The sequence below is a fragment of the Glycine soja genome, chromosome 9, assembly GCF_004193775.1.
Source record: "Glycine soja cultivar W05 chromosome 9, ASM419377v2, whole genome shotgun sequence".
NCBI classification, from domain to species: Eukaryota; Viridiplantae; Streptophyta; class Magnoliopsida; order Fabales; family Fabaceae; genus Glycine; species Glycine soja.
The window spans coordinates 41813337-41832254 of record NC_041010.1 but is presented as its reverse complement, the minus strand read 5'-3'; the positions used below and the strand labels follow the sequence as shown (position 1 = coordinate 41832254).

The window sequence follows — 18918 nt, the reverse complement described above, 5'->3', positions numbered from 1 at the left end:
CTCTTAGATAAAACATTTATGTTATTATGCGAAAATAAAGGTTAATCATTCATTAAGACACATGTAACCACTGACCTTAATGAGACTTTATTTTTCTTAATGTATATTATTATTGTCTTCACATGAAAACTGTTAATTAGTGGTTAAACACCTAAATATGCTAATATACCATGAAGACTGAAGACCACTATTTTTCTTGTCTTCTCCCTTCCCTTTTGCTAATTAGGTAGTTTGTAATAGGACCAAGATTTATTTCGATTCGTCCTTTTGTGATTGACTGTTAACAGCAAACCATGAATTATGTGTTTCTAGTGATATTGTTTTGTAATTTTTGAGGATTTTATTCTTTATATAAGTTTGTTCATTCATCTGTTAGGATATTATATATTATAAAAGTTAAGCAAATAACTCGTTTAACTAATCATATATTACAAATATCTTTAAAAATCATATCAATATTAATTTTGATTAATCGATAATATAAAAAATTATATTAATAATACATAGTCATTAAACTTTTAAACTAATCCTTTAAAAGTCAAAAATAAAACTGCATAAATCATTATGGAGGCTTTAAACGGCAAAAAAAATAAAAAATTGAAGGTTCAAAAGAAAAAAAATCCGAAATGTTATTTACAAAAGACGGTCTAACCAAAATAAAGTATTATATATATATATATATAATATAATTGTGAATTTAATATAGTAATATTTTATTCCTTTGTAAACAAATTGAATAAATTTTAATCAAAACAAGTGGGGGGCATTGAAACGGATATCCATATGCAGGTTGTAAATGTCGAGTCAAAAAAGCTGGCATCATAATATAGTCCAGCAAGTTTGTGGATTCTCCACGTCGTGCTTTCCAATGAATAATAAAAATAAAAGTAGATATTATTAGTTAAATTATGTTTTTTTTGTGCGATAAATAATTTAGATTTGAGTGTGTTGTTGAAGTCACCACGGCATAGTAAGGCGCGTAATGTGGCCGGTGGATGTGCTGGACTCATCACTCGTCGTCAGTGGACTGTGACACCCTTTCTCTGCCAAATCAATTCATCATCTCTCTCATTTTCTCATTAAATTAACTCATTTTTTCATGAATGCCAAGCTACAAAATGAAATCACAGCTACATACCTACTTCACATGGCTACATCTACCATTGAAATTCAACCCCGTTCCATTTTAATCTCCTTTCTTTGGGTTTTTAGTCCCCTTTCATATAAAAAAAATACTTATTTTAATTTTTAAAAAATTGTTTTTTTAAAAACATTGTAATATGGTGGACAATAATCTTATCCCTTAAATATCCTAATAGAGTTTAATATAAATTTGTGCATATAAAAGAATGTTAATAGAGATCAATCCTTTTAAAAAAATAATTCTGAACTCTCTACTATTAAACGTATGATATATTTAGATTAAAATTAAAATGATAATTAAAATTTTTTTAATTCACTGTTATGACTCTTCTAATGCTTGTTTGGTTGAGGAAGAATTTATGATTCATAAATAAATTTTCAAAAAATAATATGAGCTTCTTATTTTTTTAATTCAAATATGTTTTTAAATGCTCTTTTCTTCTCATTTTCGCACAATCAAGCAAGCGCTTATTATTACATTATTAACTTCCCCAAAGGAGAATCCCCCTCCTTACAAGAGCCATTTCTTTTCTTTCTCAATGGCTTTACACTTTGATTTGATACACTGTCTGTTGAGCTGATTCCAAAGCATTATTATTACGTTATTAACTTCCCCAAACGAGAATCCCCCTCCTTACACATCACAACACCACAAACCCAACACCATCATCATCGTTCACGCCAAGTAAACGATCCTCTCTTCTCCACCTCACCCTTTCTCTCTCTTCTCTCTCTTTTTCTCTCTGTTACTTCACAATACCAACAGCACAACCTGGTTCCGGGTCGCACTACTTGCCCCGGATCAGGACCCTTCTCATGCAACCACCGATTCAAGTGTTTTTCGCCTTTCCTAAACAACAACTATAGGCAACTAAAGTCGACCCTTTGGCTAGATAATCACACCAACATCAAAAAAATCGTTTTTTGCTTTGTGGGTATTGGTGTTTTATTTTTAGTTGTGACAAAAAAAAAACATGGTGGGCATATTTTCGAGATTCTCTGTTGGAAGAAATGTCCACCGACGAACGCAAAGTGCCCTGGTAAGAGTTTTCTCTCCTTCTGATGAACCCCCCTATTTAGCAATCCAAATCCAATGATTTTCTGTGTGTTTTTTGGGGGTAGACCCTGGGATTGACCAATAAATGCTGGTTAAGCTTAGTTCTTTGTTTTTGTGCTATTTGATGAATCCCATTAAATTTAATGATTGTAAACCTTGTCTTGCCCCGTGAGTTTAATATAACTGTTCATGTGATTTGCTGTTGGATTGGAGAAATTAGAAAGGTCTATGCAATTTGGTCTTAATTATTGATTTGTTTGGTTGGTTATGTAAGATGTTTTAATTGGTGACATAATCTTATTATTGTTGCATTGTGCGTTGACTTCATATGTTGCAGGATGAGAGGGAAGTGAGGCCCCCAAACTCAGAGGCTGCTGCTGCAGTTGCAAGTGCTGCAACTGCCACTTCTCATGGGATTGAAGTGGCTGTGGAGTTTAAGCCAGTTGAACATCCAATTGAACCACTTGACAATGATAGGCCCATTCAGTGCCCGTTGCCAGAACCATCTATTCTTAATGTAAGACAGATATCTGGTTTTCTTATGGTATATGGCCAAATTGATGATTTGAATTTGAAATGATTCAGTGTCTGCTAGGTAAAATACCACAATCAGTCTCTCCTACAATGGAACACGATTCAATGCAAAGCTTATGGCTTAGATTAATTTAGGCATGCATCCAGTTACATGCAGCGGATTAAAATTAATTCTATTAAAATAAATTTTACCAAACTTTAAAACAACTTGGCTAATAAGCAATTTGGATATGTAGTAACAAGTTGCATATTATTATCAAAATCATCATCATTATGGTTATGATTATTATTATTATTTTTGTTGTTATTACTAAAGTTTAATTTTGATACACTGTTGGTGGAAAGTTGTTTATACTATCAACCAATTGGAAATCACCTTAGATATGATTTTTAAATTAATTATCACAAAATTTAATAGTTTTCAATTACATGAAAATTTGTGGTTGGATGACAACATTCAGTGTATTCCGATTAAATTCTTATTTTAATTATTATTTAGTTGACTGAAAGTATGAATTGTGTTGTTAAGCATCTAACTTGATTGTGTTGGAATACTAGGTGTGTTTTTTTATTAATTCCTTTCGAGGAAAAATTACTATTTTTAGCATCTTTTGAGAAATCTTTTTTTAGAGATTATTTCTCTAGAATTAAGCTAGAAAAAAATGCAATATTTTGATAATGTATATCTGCATATCAGCATTTTTCAAACACATAAAAATCTTGTTTTGTAATATCTGCATATTATTATGTTAAACTTGTTTTGCATTAACATTAAACGCATTTGCTTCAACAATGAGTTGTGCATTTTTAATATGTTGCCTTATTTTGTTAGCAAATATGTTACCTGTTTAAACATAATAAAGTAAAATATCTTGATAATGCCTTGATATTCAAATAAATTGAAGGATTTCATTTCAGCTATTGTTGCAAGACTACTTAGAGCAATTTTTTTTCCTGATAAAAAAAGAATTTTATTGAGAAAGAGAGGAGAAATACAAATGTAAGAGGATAAGATATCTTCTACAGCAAAAAGTTACAGCAAAAGAGAAAAGAACATAGACTAAGAGCATGAGGCATGTGGGACAGAAAGCCAATATCTCTGAATATCTACCAAAGACATCGCCTTAAAGAGACCTTTCTCATGACTCCACAAAGAAGCTAGATGAACTACTCCGTCCTAAACTAAATCCATAGATAGGACCCAACCAGTGAAAATTCTAGCATTTCTTTCCAACCTTATACCAACCTACCACAATCTGAGAACACCTCCAAAGCCTTTTAGCATCTCTATTGGTGCCTAAGCCACTAAAATTAATGCCCAGGAAAGACGGAAGATACTTTGGATAGACCCATCCTTCACCCACCATACTGAACAATGGGAAGCTGATAGAAACTGGATTAAAATAGGAAGAAAAACAGAATTTCTTATTGATTGAGTGTGTCTCTACAAAGAATTCTTTGGATATTCGAGAGATCCAAGCCTCTCTCTAGTCCCCCAATACTAACTCTCCAGTTGACTAACCACTACTCTCTAGACCTCTTCCTATTTAAAGGCAACATGCCTTATTTCTCTATTTATTTCAGCTTTCAATTACCTAACTCTAATTACTCAACTAACTAGCTTAACTAACTATAGGGGTTACCTTTCAGAACTCAATCTACGCAACACAAAAATCCAAAGATAAAGCAGTTATGGGTTTTCTAATTATGAGCATGTCCGCAATTATCTATAAAGCTCAAACATAATTGCTAAATAACTGACTACCATCTTATGGGATGTGGTGGTATCTTACTAACTTTAAAAGAATTCTTTGGTTTTTTTCCTATAATATATCTCCTCATTTTTTCTTTTTTAGTTTTTTGTGTGCATCCATGTGAATGTGATTGCAACCCATTATTGCCACTACAGTTGACAAATATGACATAGTGCCATCTATGCACATTAGTGTGGAATATACCCAAGGGGATAGCTGAGGTTTCACTGAACTTGGTAGGGTGGTTTTGGTAATTAACTCGCCTTTCCTTTGGGTTTCCTGTTCATCATATACCCTCGAAAAATTTGTAGTTGTTGGAGAGCAGCCATGTTTTTTGCTTTAGTTTGTAAATGCTGTGGTGTAACTAGTCACAGTCTTTTGAATCTGTAGTTGCTTCTAAAGTTCAAAGCTAGAGCCCAGGGAGGGTTGGAAAAGTGGGTCGTTACACACATAAAAAATTATCATCAGTAGATGCCTGCATGAGTAATTTTACCTTCTATTAGTTGATAGTTACTGTTAAGATTTTGAAAACCAGAATTGCATTTTGACAGAAACAAAAAAGAATATAGTTGATGACCCAGGGAGGTGGTGTTGTATATACGTGATTGCCTTTCTTTCCTGTTTTGTTGAATCATGAGGAAAAACGGGGAGGGGAGGGGGTTGAGTTTCCTTCATTTATTGAAACTATCAGGATTCTTATATATTGTTCCTCAATCATTAGGATGGAAGAATATGGAAAGAACGAGTATCTGCTACTGTGCGTAGAAGAGGGGATCTGCCAGTGATGAAGGAAGGGGGAACGCTTGAATCTGAAGATGCTGGAGCAAGGCCACGGACGTCCCGGTCTAATCGGATGATCTTACCATCTGTTAGTGCTCCGGAGCATAATCTTTTAAAACTTCTTGAAGAGTGTAATGCTTCAGGCATCTAAACTGGTATTGTTTTTAATGTAGTATTTTGTTGTCAACTTATATGTGATACCCTTCATCTCTTTTTGCTGTCCTTTGCTATTTCCATATATTATGCCGCTTAAATATGCGTATGTATATTCAAATGTATAATCATAAAAGTCAAATGTGGCACATTTTCACTAGCTTCTTTATGAAGACTCTAGTAATATGCTTCAAATTTCTACTTTGGATCCATTGTTATTGAGCTTATTTCTGCTTTACTTTTGTAGTGTGTGCTCTATGAATATCTGAATTTACTTAGGCCATGCGTGATAGAAGTTAAAACTTAGAGGAAGGGAGAATGACGAGTGAAAATTACCAACATGCAAGCCATCATTCGTATTAAACTACATGTTTATTTTTCTTTCTCGTATACCTTACTTTTGTTTGTGCCAAAAACACAAATGTGTCACAATTTTGTGCATGTTTAGATTAACGTTGAGAGAGACCAAAAATAATTTACTCCGGAAGCAACAATTTTTTCTTTCTTCATTTGGTGCATTGGAATTTCTTATTATGTAATGAACTTTGTAAAAGTACTTTTCAAATTTTAATCCAACCCAGCGTTAACAGTTGGAATGAAGAAATGCTTTGTGAACCCATCGGTACGATCTATTCCTCTCTGGTGTGTTTGGTTTTCACAATGAAAATAGAAGATAAATTTTTAAATTAAAATAGGGTAAAAAGGTCTTTGTCCCACTAAAAAAATACAAAATCTTTCTTCAATATTATTTTCATCTTCTCTTCCAAACACATTATAAAATTATGCTTTAAAAAATTCATGAAACCATAAGCTGATTTGTCAAAAAACTATAATTTTATTAATAGATGAGAGACTAAAAGAATTAAAGTTAATAAAATATTTAAAAAATAAATAAAAGTATGTCTTATTAATGTTAATGGTAATTTTGAAAAAAATAAATTTAAGATAACTTTAAATTCTTTAATGTTATTAACTAAATTGACTAATTTATTTAATAATTAATTGGGTCAATGTAAGTTGCATTATTTGGTTCTACAAGCATTTTTATTTCTTTTGGTTGAATAGTAGAATGAGTATTTTGGCTGAAAATATCATGAAACAACCTTGGTGCTGAATCTTGTGCCTCGTGTTACTTGTCTTGCCTTGCACGACTAATATTCCTAAGGATTGTCTTGAAAGCACCCTAAATGCACTCTGCTCGACACATTAATATGTCCATAACAGTTGGATTCTACGAATGGTATATCAAATTGGAGTATATATATATATATATATATATATATATATATATATATATATATATATATATATATATATATCCGTAGTTATGGAACAACTACCTTTCATGAGCTAAGAAATATATGAAAGATTTACAGTTTAGGGATCTCTTTGCAAAATTGGATTTTATCTTTTAATGATTAAGCAAAAGATTCAGGCATTTTTTTTGCAGTTTGCATAACTCGAATCTTGGTTTGGAGAGTGCAAATTGAGTTTAATACACAATAATATGTTTGGCAAAATCAAGGTTAAGTTGTGCCTGACATGATTTTGTGTCGTAAATCATAGTTTGGATAGAAGTGAAAAAAAAAAGCTTCTTCATTGGGTAAAAACATGGTTTACCAACTACAATCCTAACACGCCATTAAAGGACAAAACTTACATGTGATTTTATAGGTGTTTCCAGTGTTGTTTACAAATCAGAATCAGAAATTTATTTTGGTAATTTGTGGTACAATTTTTTTTTTTTATAAAATGTCAATATTATTTATTGAGTTAAAATTCCAATTCAGATTGGAAAACAATTTCAAAATATTGATAACTCATTTATGAAACTATATTTAAGTTTTGTCCTTATATAATTAAATCAATATATATTGACAACCCATTAAACTCTTTTCTCAGGGAGTCCCGTGAAACTTAGGATCATAGCTCTCATAGATAAAATAATTTTTAAAATAAATAATAAAAGGATGGCTGATTAATTATGAGTCGCATGGACTTACTGTAGAAACCAACTTGGTTCAACGAATGCATTATTTTTGGTGGTTATGTATATGACTTAATTAATTAATTATACAGTTTATATCGCTACAGGTACGGTCGTTGTGTGCTCTTACACATTAGTTGCAACGGCTTTTCAATCCGATTATTGAAGCATTGACCTCAAACTCAAACTTGAGTAGATAACAAGCATTTCCATTTTGACCAAAGACTCATCCATCACCAAATGCAGCATTTCATTTCCAGATCATAGATAGGTTTTGTTTATGTTACTTATATATGGTCAACTCATTCTGCTTCCACCAAATCATCGATTTCTCTCTAAATCATACATGAACTAATTATGACACCAAAGCTAAATTAAACCTATATATATATATGTGTGTGTACATCAAATAGATAAATAAAATAGATCAGATAATTAAACATAGTCTTGGAAGGTGTTACTGAATGTGTTTTCTAGCAAGATACTACAAACACAAGTACCACTGGATCAACATTTTTGGAATGATTGGGACTTACAGAGAAATGGGCATGAAGAATAAATAAGTATAACGGTAAAATAAAGAACCTTTACTGATTCAAATTACAGAAAAATAAGCGCAATGAAACAGAAGAAAACAGAACTACACAGGAAATTCACGAGCCTGAAATGGATGATCGATTGTCGGGTTCACGAGGTGTTTCTTGGCGCCACGGTGGCTTCCATGGTTCATCCTTGTCTTCCTTGGCCAAGTCTTGTGCAGTTCATGAGCTTGATCCTCATGGATCAGTAGTGTGTTCCTCGAGTGAACTGACGTGAAGGAGGTGGTGGCCAAGACAAGGAGGAAAAGAATAAAGCATGTGAGTGAGGCCCTCACTTGGTGTTGGTGCACCATTTTGCTTTTTTGGTTTGTGACCTTTCTTGTCTCGTGGGAGTGGATGAGGGGGGGTTAATATAGAGTTTTTTGTGGGATAACTTTGCTTTGTTATGAAGTCACAAGGTAAATCATTAGTTGCACCTGATTTATATGATATGATGTATTTAATGGATTGGTGGAACTGTTGTAGATTGGGTTGGTTTTGATAGTGGGTTTAGTAATTGCCACTTATTATGCCACCAAAGTCAGAAGGGACCTATTAATAAAGATACTTTATGTTGTCACAGTTAAAATTGGTCTTGTTTGGTGGAAGTGTTGTTTGATTGGATAATCTCAATGATGTGAAGTCTATAGAGTTGTTGGCTCGGTGACCGTATCATTTTAGTATGGAATGGCGGATGCTGAAAAAGCATTTCTAGAATGATGAGCAAGCAAGGAATCATGGGAGTGTTTTACTGTTTAGATTATATATCATCATGTGCAGACTTATGAAGATTTTTTTTTTGGATCTAGCAGGTCTAAATTAAGTAATCCAAAGTAAAGTAATCCGACTATAGTTGATTTTCTTATTAACAATTAAGATTACTTTATTTCTACTCGTTGTAGAGAAACTAAATCTGTACATCAAGGTGATGGTTTGATTTTAACTTCAAATTATAGTGAAAAATGATGAATGTCCATCCCATTTTGGGGCTGAATTGAGGTGAAGGAAAGAGAGAATTAGAGGGGGAAAAAAGGTAAAGAGAGAAGTGATACGATAGAAAACGTAAAAAGAAATAAAGAAAAAATGGGAAGAAAGTGAATTATAACTTACTATATCAGTATGTCGTGCAGAGCACGAGCTAGAAAAACAAAGCAGAGAACCCATTTTCAATATACAAACAAAAAATAAAATAAAAGTGAGAGTGTAGTTTCATGACACGTGGAACATTATTTGATGGCTGGACAGATTTATAAATACTATTGATAAGATAGTGAAATATATAAGAAATCAGAACTCAATTATAGCAGGCCACAAGTTTTAGCTGTGATATAACTATAGGGGAACAAATATCTTTTAATACTTCTAAGAAGAGAAAAACATTAAAAAAAGCCTTAACTCATAACGTAAATAACACTCAGAGTCAACATGAAGACCCTATATGCTTCAAACTAAATCGAGAATAAGAATTATTACAATTATTGAAGCTTTGGGGAGAGTATGAGTAATAGGAGATGTCCTCAATATCTGCAATGATACCTCCATAGTCCATACCCGAGCAAAAGGTAGGAGAAGGATTTTCATCAAAATGAAGGATTCTGCAATCTGATAGGTCTATGATGTTGAAGTGTTAATTATAACAACATTTGAATCTAGACTTTCTTGTTTCTCTCTCTCACCAACCTCCTTTTCCTCCTAACTCATTTTCAAGACACTTCTTTTATTTGTAAGAATAAAAAATAATATTAAAATTTAAAAGTATTATAACAACTCACTCATCTTTGCTCAAGTTAGGCTAAACCCCTGACTCATACACACACTTTGATGTATTAGACTAATTTATACAATGAAAAAAAATTATATTAAGCTATTTTTAAATTAAAAATTGTTTATTAATTCCAAAGGTAATCCCATCTAATCAACTCAAGAGAGTTTGCTAATATAATTTTTCACATTTTTTTGCGATAACACTACGTCTTTTCATTTGTTTTAAGCAATTTAATCATCTTTTTCATTTATTTTAATGACTCAAATTTTCTTAAATAAATTCTATAACTTATTTCATAAAAATAATATTGAATTAATTTTTAGTGGAAAGTGAAAATAAAAAAGATACAAGAAAAAAAAAAGATGACGCTTGATTTGAGTATTTTTTTTTATTTTTATTTTTTGAAGAAAATAAAAAATAAGAGCAAAAATACGTTTGCTTAATATTTTTAAAAATATACTCAAAACTGCAAATAATAAATTAACCTTTTCTGTCTTTTATGAACAAGTAAAAATACAATAAAATTTTAGAATATTTTTTTCTTCGATACATGTTTTATAAATTTTAAAAATTTTAAAAAAAAATAACGACTAGCATCTCACTAGAAAGATATATATATATATATATATATATATATATATATATATATATAGGAAACAAGTAATCTAGTACAAATGATGCCTGTGCGGGACAAAAATGAATTTTGGTTGATCCCACGAAACTAATCATATTTCCCTTTCCATTTTACCTAAAAAAAATGGATACAATTTTTTGTTTTAATGGGCCTTGCTTGAAACCCAATAAGTAAGGCAATCCCCAAAACCCAATACGACGTCGGTCAGTAAACCAAACTTTTGCTGCATGCGTTTCTTTGAGAGGAAGCAAACAAAACCCAAAAAACTATAAGAAAAAACAAATAAAAAGAAGGACGATTATTCCGAAATTAATTCAAAAAAGAAAAAAGAAAAAAGGAGTTAGGGTATAAAAAACAGAAGAAAGAAGGCACACCAGTGGTATTGCGTGTTGGTGTGAATCAAGAACCGCTCTGCTATGGCTGCTCTGCAATACTTGGAATCGCTGCGCAATTCGCACCCTGAGCTCTCCGATTGGTACAATTCGCTGGCGGATCTGTACCAGAAGAAGCTCTGGCACCAGCTCACTCTCAAGCTCGAGCAGTTTGTGGCTCTCGCCGTCTTCCAGGTTCAGCTCTTCTTTCCTTACCACTCGCAATTATTGTTGTTGTTCTATAACTATTATTACTGGCTTCGTGTTTGCTTTGTTTTGTTTCAACGATTGTTAGGTTTAGGGTTTTGTTTTTTTGTGGTGGTCAGTGGTCATGTAGCCTCGAGTGAGTCATCATTGTGCTGATGTTAGAGTTATTTTTGCTTTTGGTTTTTGGGGGTTTGAGTTATTGGGATTTGGAACTGTGGAAAAGAAGACGAGGATTGCGTTTGGATGTCGTGTGGGATTCGAGGGTGTTGGGTAGGGTGTGTGGATTGGCTTGTTAGAAAAATTGAAATCTTTGGAGTGTAGGGTGTGGGGGTGAAATGTGGATTTTGAGAGACGAGGTGTATTGAAGACCATAGGGAAGTGTCATGTGGATGGAACTTTAGCCACTGTCCACGGGATGTGTATGTTACACTTTAAACAAGATCAACAGCCTTGTAAAAATTTGGTAAATGGTTCAAAGAATTAAATTTAACATAATTTTATTTCGGTGATGTCCTTCGTGAGGTTGAGAACCACTTGCTGGGTTAGTTTAATTTTAGTTGGGATCTTTGCCACAATTCGTTAGGTCCTTAACCCGTCCAGCTTTTGTATCTCATTTTGCTGGAAGCAGCTAGATGGTCAGATCAAGTTTATTCATAAGACCTAGGGTTGTTTGTTAAATATCCCATAGTAAATGTTTCTTGGCCACTTTATCACCTACTTAAATTTTGCGTTCCTGTGAAATATATATACAAATTGTTTCTGGATTATAACTGGAACCCCCTTTTTGTTGGATCTAACTCATCAATAACTTGACCCGTGCAGCCTATAGGTAGTTTTAGACAAGTTTCTTTTGAGTTGGATACCTGAATGCCAAGTATAGCATGTAATAATCTATCATCCATTTAATACAAGGATTCTTTTGCCATTTGAGGCATCAAATTGCACTTGGAAAGTCTTTGTTATCTTTGTTATTATTCAATGTGGTGAAGCATCAATCCACGTCATCAATTGACTTCAGTATCAAGATGCGTAGTTTGAGAAAACTTAAGTAACTTTATTGTATTTTAGTCATTATTTTTCTAATGCTTCTACTTAACAATTACCTATTATGTTTGATTCCATTCATTATGTTGCACAATTTGTGAGTATTGTTACTTTCTTTTGCTTCTGATAGAACTTTTGTTGACTTCTATTGAAACAATATTCATACTCTGATGTGCATATTCTTATTATAGTTTAAATTTATTTGTTTGACAAACGGTTCTTCCTATAAATTTTCAGGCTGGTGATGCTTTAATACAATTATATCACAATTTCATCACAGACTTTGAGACGAAAATCAACCTTCTCAAGCTTGCACATTTTGCTGTTATAGTTTCTCGGCAGTATTCTGAAAAAGAAGCTGCTGTTGGTTATCTTGGAGGGGTCATTCAGAAACTTCAAGACACTAGAGAGCAGCGCATAGAAGAACCTATTCTTTACATTAAGATGCAAATAGCAATATTCAAGCTTGAGCAAGGTGATCAAAAGGAATGCAAGAAACTTCTAGAAGATGGGAAGAGTACACTCGACAGCATGACAGATATTGATCCATCTGTATATGCTAGCTATTACTGGGTATCATCTCAGTTTCATAAGACATGCCAAGAATTTGCTGAGTTCTACAAAAGTGCCCTTCTCTATTTGGCATACACATCAGTGGAATCTCTCTCAGATTCATTCAAGCTGGTATGTCATCAGAATTGTCTTAAATGTTTTTGTTGATTGGTTCCTTCTTTATTGTCTCAAATCATGGCTATTTACTTACACTGTACTCTGGTTATGGCATCTTTTGACTCATTCTATGATTTATATGTATGGTTGCTAGAAGGGATCTGAAAGTTATTTCATGTTGTGAGTTGTGACTGTTGCTGCTACAATGTTTTTTCATTAATTAGACAAATTGCATTTGACTTGAACAAAATTTATATTTACTTACATGGCATTTGTAGAATGTCATGAAAAGTGGTGTGTATATAAAGTTGCTTCTCTCGAATAAGAGATCTAGAAGGTCCTACCATTCCTATAAATATAGAGTTACTTGTATATATGACACAGGAGCACAAGTCCCGTGACAGCTGAACTCCCGTTTATGGTTGAGGCTCTTTTATTTGCCTGGACTTTAGTACCGAGTTCTTTACATAAGGAAATTGAGAGGATGGTGTACCTAAGTTGTACTTTGTTTGGTAAAGTTGTCCTGGTTGTAATTAAGGCTGAGTAATGTTTCTAGCTGTGCTTCATATATCTAGAAAAAGGTTAACCTGTTTATTTTGACTGCTTCATCATGACATTGCAAATGGTTTTATGTCATCCTTGGTAAAATTAATATCGAGGAGTTTGAAGATAGGTTGATACTTCCATTTTTGGTAAAATGGAAACTAAATCTGAGTTTTATAAATTCATTCAGCTGCACACTGTTTTTCTTTAATGAGAGGTTGAAGCAGAGTTTGTAGTAGTCCATCTCATTTATGGTTAGTTTCTATTTATCTTCAAATGTGATATTATTTAATGCACTATTTTTTGTGATTTGTTAGGATCTGGCATTTGATTTGTCCCTCTCTGCCCTTCTTGGGGATAACATCTACAACTTTGGAGAGCTACTTGCCCATCCTATAGTGAGTAATTATAAATTTTTGGAGCATCTATCCCTTTGAAATTTCTTTACTTCATTCATCTGTCTTTTTACTATGTTGCTGACATAGTTTATAATATCCTGAACAGATTAAGAGCCTTCTGGGGACAAAGGTGGAATGGCTTTACTATATTCTGCAGGCATTCAATTCTGGTGATCTGGTACGATATCAAGAATTATGTCGGGTGCATAATGCTGCTTTAAGAGCCCAACCAGCACTAGTTCAAAATGAGCAAAAGTTGTTGGAAAAGATCAACATTCTGTGTCTGATGGAGATTATATTCAGGTGTTGAGATTGTCATTGTTGTCACCTGTTGAGATATATTTAATAACTTTTTGTTTTATTTCCAACTCAAACTGATTGCCCTTACTTGCAGTCGGCCTTCGGAAGATCGAACTATTCCCTTGAGTGTAATTGCAGAGCGCACAAAACTTTCTATAGAGAATGTGGAGCATCTCCTTATGAAAAGCCTATCTGTAAGTTCTAGGAAAAAAACAATGTAAAAAGTACATTTGATTTTCTAACGCAATCATCTAAAGTAGTAGACTTCCAACCTGTGGATTTGAGTAATCATCGATAACTTTGAATATTTTTTCTGTCTCTTCTCATTTTCAATTAGTATATATTATTTTCTAGTAAGGCTTGATCTTTAATTATAATTAATCTTGATATTTTAAGCTTAAATTCTGTTTGGGAATGGGATATAAACCCATAATCTAACTGATATTTCTTAAAATTCTTGAGCTTGAGTTGTTGACATGTCCATACTCCTCACTTGAAGAATTATGGTGTTGCCTTGATTGTTACTTAAAAAATGAATAGTTGATTTTTTTGAGTTCTAGTTGCAACTGGAAGTAAATAACCCATGACTATTGAGCAACACTTAATGATGTATTTTTTCTAAGCTGAAAACGACCTCTCATCTTGTGGCATATTTGTCAAAGTGATTAGTATGATCTGTCTGTTTAAACATATTCAGAAGATCTTTTAATGCTTGATTTCATTTAAAACGTATCTAAAAAGCCCTTGTTCCTTTTTGCCATGTTGTTGGTAGCAGGTTGCAATGCAAATAATCTTTTTTGACTTTGACCGTCTATTTTTTTTTTTTTTTTGGAAGGCAAATTATATATATGTATTAATATAGTCAGAAAACAGTACAAGGGGTACTGGATAAAGATGATACAAAGCACCTCTGGTGCTGCCCTCCAAAAACCCAAGCTAACCCAACTAAAAGGCTATCCCACACGGATTAACCAAAGGAATCCGAGATATTGGAAGACCAGTGGTTAAAACTAGTGTTAAAGCCTTTTTCTCTAGCTTTTAACCAAGACCAAGCTAAGAACAAAGCATCTTCCATGACTTTAGATGAGTCAAATGGTTTGTCTTGGAAAATGAGGAGATTCCTATGCTGCCATATGGTACTGGTCAGAGCAACCCACCATCCACACCATGAACTATGGTTTATGTGTGCTCCAAATCCATTACAGAATTGGAGAAAATGATCCACTGGAGAAGCTGGGAGAGGTCCCTTAACCTGTACCCATGTCATAGACTCCCACCACAGACCTACTATCCTCTTACAGTTAAAAAATAGATGGCCCACCTCCTCCTGTTCAAGGCCACAGAGAGGACAAACAGTGTCCTGGATGATCACATTTCTTCTTATGAGATTAGCTCTAGTAGGGAGTCTATCTTTAAGAAGCCTCCAAGTGAAAACTGCAGCTTTTGGGGGAATTTTCAATTTCCATAGTAATGTTGAGGTTCTCACTTCAGGGGCTGGAGTAGGGGGGGTTATCAATAATTTGTAGGCTGACTTTGTGGAATAGTTCTCTGTACTTTTCGTTCTCGATGTATTTGTAGCAACTTGTTTCAAAGAATTTTTAGTTATCCATGCTTTGTTCTAAGAAAAGCAATTGGATATATCTTTTTTTGAATATCTGCATTTGAGAACTTGATTTTTATTGTCATTGAGGCTGGACAACACCGTCTTAAAATTTAAGGCTTGTAACTGAATTCTTTTATTACAGGTTCATCTAATTGAGGGTATAATTGATCAAGTTGAGGGCACAGTGCATGTTTCCTGGGTGCAGCCAAGAGTTCTGGGTATTCAACAGATCAAATCCTTACGGGATCGACTGGACAGTTGGACTGGAAAAGTTCACACTGCATTGCTGTCCATTGAGGCTGAAACACCTGATCTAATTGGATCGTGATTTTTCTTTAATTTGGTTTCTGCTCTTTGTAACAATTTCTTAAGTTGAAGGGAATACATCCTAAGGCGACAAAAGATGAAGAGACTTCCAAGTGACATGGGCAATGAATGTAGCTAACTTTATATGCTTCATTTGCTTTTTGAATGATTGCTGGAAAGAGCAGTCCCTTGTACTTGGCTTAGAAATTGTTAGTTCTATGCCTGCATACCTAGAGACATGGTAACTTGGTTGGAAACAGGCTGTTTTTACGCTTTAGAGTGATGACAAACTATGTATCTGGAATTTTCTTAGATACGGCCATTTTTATTCACTTCAGAAATTTCTTTTTTATTGAATTGTGCCAAGCATTCACCTTAGTTTGTCTAATTTCTCATGTACTTCAATATGGGTGCTACTTAACTTGCCATGAGATGAATCTTGTCATACCAATTCTGTTAGTTATACCAGGCTGTTGCTCATAACAGGTGATAAAATGATGGAAATGGGGAAAAGAAAAATTTTAGGAACATAATATTTTTTTACATTTTTTTAATAAATTCTTTATTGTTGGTTGAAATCTATTGAAATTCACAAATTTGTGGATCTTATTTAATGAATTTCATGATTTTATAATTTTTAATGAATATCAAACAAAGAATAATGTGTTAGAAGGTGTTATTAGTTTTCTTAAAAAAAAAATGTGTAATTCGCAATCTTCTGGGAGAACATATTGGTTAAAATTTAATAAAATTATAAAATTTGGTGGTTCTTGCTTTTTATTTAATGAGTTTTATAGTTTTAGTTTTCAATAATTTTAATTTAAAAGAGTGTGTTAGGAGATTGTTGTTAACAAACTAATGGAGAAAATATGGTTGAATCGCATTGCGTCTGAATCTGTGCATTCTAAGTTTCTACTAATTAGTTTTCTCATGTATCATTAATTATAACTAGGTATTATTTATAGTTGAACTACTATAGTATTCAGATACCCACTTTGTCCATTTTTACGGAAATTCTTTAGTTGTAGGAAATGATATCGTCAAAGCCTCGTGTTTTTCATCATGAGAGTAAGACTTGCGGGACAGTGTTTGAATTATTGTTTTTTCAGTATGTTTGAATTTTATTATTATTATTAAATGGATTTTAAGTTTTATCCTGCATATTGCATGGGGATTCAAAAGACAAAAGTATATTTTTTTAAGTGTTTTTGGTAATATTTTTTTGTTAAAAATATAATTTTACTTTGGTAACTAGAGTTGATTTTTATTGTTTTAAGTATCGAGAAAATTTTAATTTTAATTAGAGTATAACATTTTTTTTTTACAAGTTAGAGAATAACATCTAAGAGTAGCATTTGAAAAAAAAAATAGATGAAAAGAAATGTATGTTCAAAATGGAAAAAGAAAATATTTGTATATTTAAATTTTAAAAGTCAAGAATAATGCTTTATGTTTCAAAATAAAAAATAACAAATAACAAATGTTTTCAAGTAAATATACTTTTAATTGCAAACATCACTCTTTAAAACATCAATCTCCATCTGCTGCAGATAATAAAGCTAACTTGTAGAGAATAACGATGACAATGTAACGGATACAACTTTTTGGGGGGTCTAAAACGGATACATTATTTGAGCAAGCATTGATGGGCGATGATTTGAAGTGAAGAGTAGAGGATTTGGAGAAAGAGACCCAAAAGAATGGCCTAAGACTATGATTGGTGTTTTTACTTGGATTCCAAATTAATGCACTGGTTAAGGTGAGTAGAGATAGGTAGGTGGGAGTGAGCAGAATGAAATTAATATAATGATTCAGTTTTTGTACATGACTAGACTACAAGTTGTTATTATGCCATATAATATAATGATGGTACGTTTAATGTCACATGGGCATCTCAGTAGTATTTAGCAAGCCAAGTCTATGAATGAAAGAACAATAATGCTGACACACAGCAGAAGGTGCACGATATGGAAAGGACATACAGACACGCTGGAGAATGGCAGGTGTTACAATGACAAACATGTGACAACTCTGTTATATATTTGACTATATCCTTTAACGGGAGTATGCACTAGCACTAGGGTTATTTTTTTTTGCATAGGGTAAAGTTAAAATAGGGAAATTTCTTTCAAGTTTTAGTGTAAGAACTAAGAAGATGACTGTCCTAATTCGAGAGATATTTGCACAGGGTTAAGATTTTTATTTCCAGCAAGCAATCATACTATCATAGATATTAAACTCTTTTTGAAAGGTAAAGGTCACTAAATTGAGTTCTAATTCTTTTTATAATAAATCTTTTTAACTCATACTAGCTATTATTAAATTGGATCAATTTTATAAGTTGGTTGAGGGCTAACATAAACACATGTTCAATTATTCCCTCCGATCCTTACTATATAACATTTACAGGGATTTCCAAACAATCCACTAACAAAAGATTACAAACGCGCATGGTTAGGAATATAAGTTTTTCTTTTTCTTACTAAAGGTGGTAGAATGAAAAAACACTCCTAATACTACTGAATAAGATGTTAATGACCTGTTGAGGATGTCTACTTAGGCAATTACTATTCAAGCTGAAACTGCAAGCAACTCTATTTATTTGTAGCTAGCTACTTTTTAGACACCAAATGATTTTTCTAATGAGGGTTTCTCACCAAACAAGAAAAGTCACCTCCAAGGTTAAGAATATAAGTTTTAGTGGTGAAAGACTTAAGTAATTTGCATGAGATTTTAGGTCTAAAATCATTTTGTCATTGTGAAAAAAAAAACTGTGAAAAATGTAAAGTTTGTTAAACTTGTTTTGTTTTAATATATGTATGCCGTAAATAGGCCATTGGTATAAGAAATTTATGGAGTGGTTGGTTTAGAGAATGTAAATTTAAAAAAAAATTGAATTAAAGTAAAGTATAAAAGATATGTGAGTCTCATTATTAAGTATAAAAATTTTCTTTAATATTATTTTAACCTTCCCTTCCAAATACACTTAGGTTCCTTGTATAGAGGGAAAAGAAATTAAAAATAAATAAATTGAAAAGAAAATTTTGAATTAAAATAGAATATAAAAGTGTGAGTATTATATATTTTCTTCT

General features: G+C 32.6%; 2 protein-coding genes across 2 annotated transcripts; both read left to right on the top strand.

Moving 5' to 3' along the window:
* The first annotated feature begins 1584 nt into the window (after nt 1-1584).
* Nucleotides 1585-5633, top strand: LOC114368992. Its single transcript, XM_028326296.1, has 3 exons — nt 1585-2183; nt 2538-2717; nt 5210-5633. The coding sequence occupies exons 1-3, from the start codon at nt 2118-2120 to the stop codon at nt 5417-5419; spliced, it is 456 nt and encodes a 151-aa protein (XP_028182097.1). The 5' UTR covers nt 1585-2117; the 3' UTR covers nt 5420-5633.
* A 5075-nt stretch (nt 5634-10708) lies between these two features.
* Nucleotides 10709-16204, top strand: LOC114368991 (26S proteasome non-ATPase regulatory subunit 13 homolog A). The gene is made up of 6 exons (XM_028326295.1): nt 10709-10951; nt 12245-12691; nt 13537-13617; nt 13724-13920; nt 14012-14111; nt 15663-16204. Exons 1-6 carry the CDS (start codon nt 10802-10804, stop codon nt 15846-15848), a joined length of 1161 nt encoding a protein of 386 aa, XP_028182096.1. The 5' UTR covers nt 10709-10801; the 3' UTR covers nt 15849-16204.
* The last annotated feature ends 2714 nt before the right edge of the window (nt 16205-18918 follow it).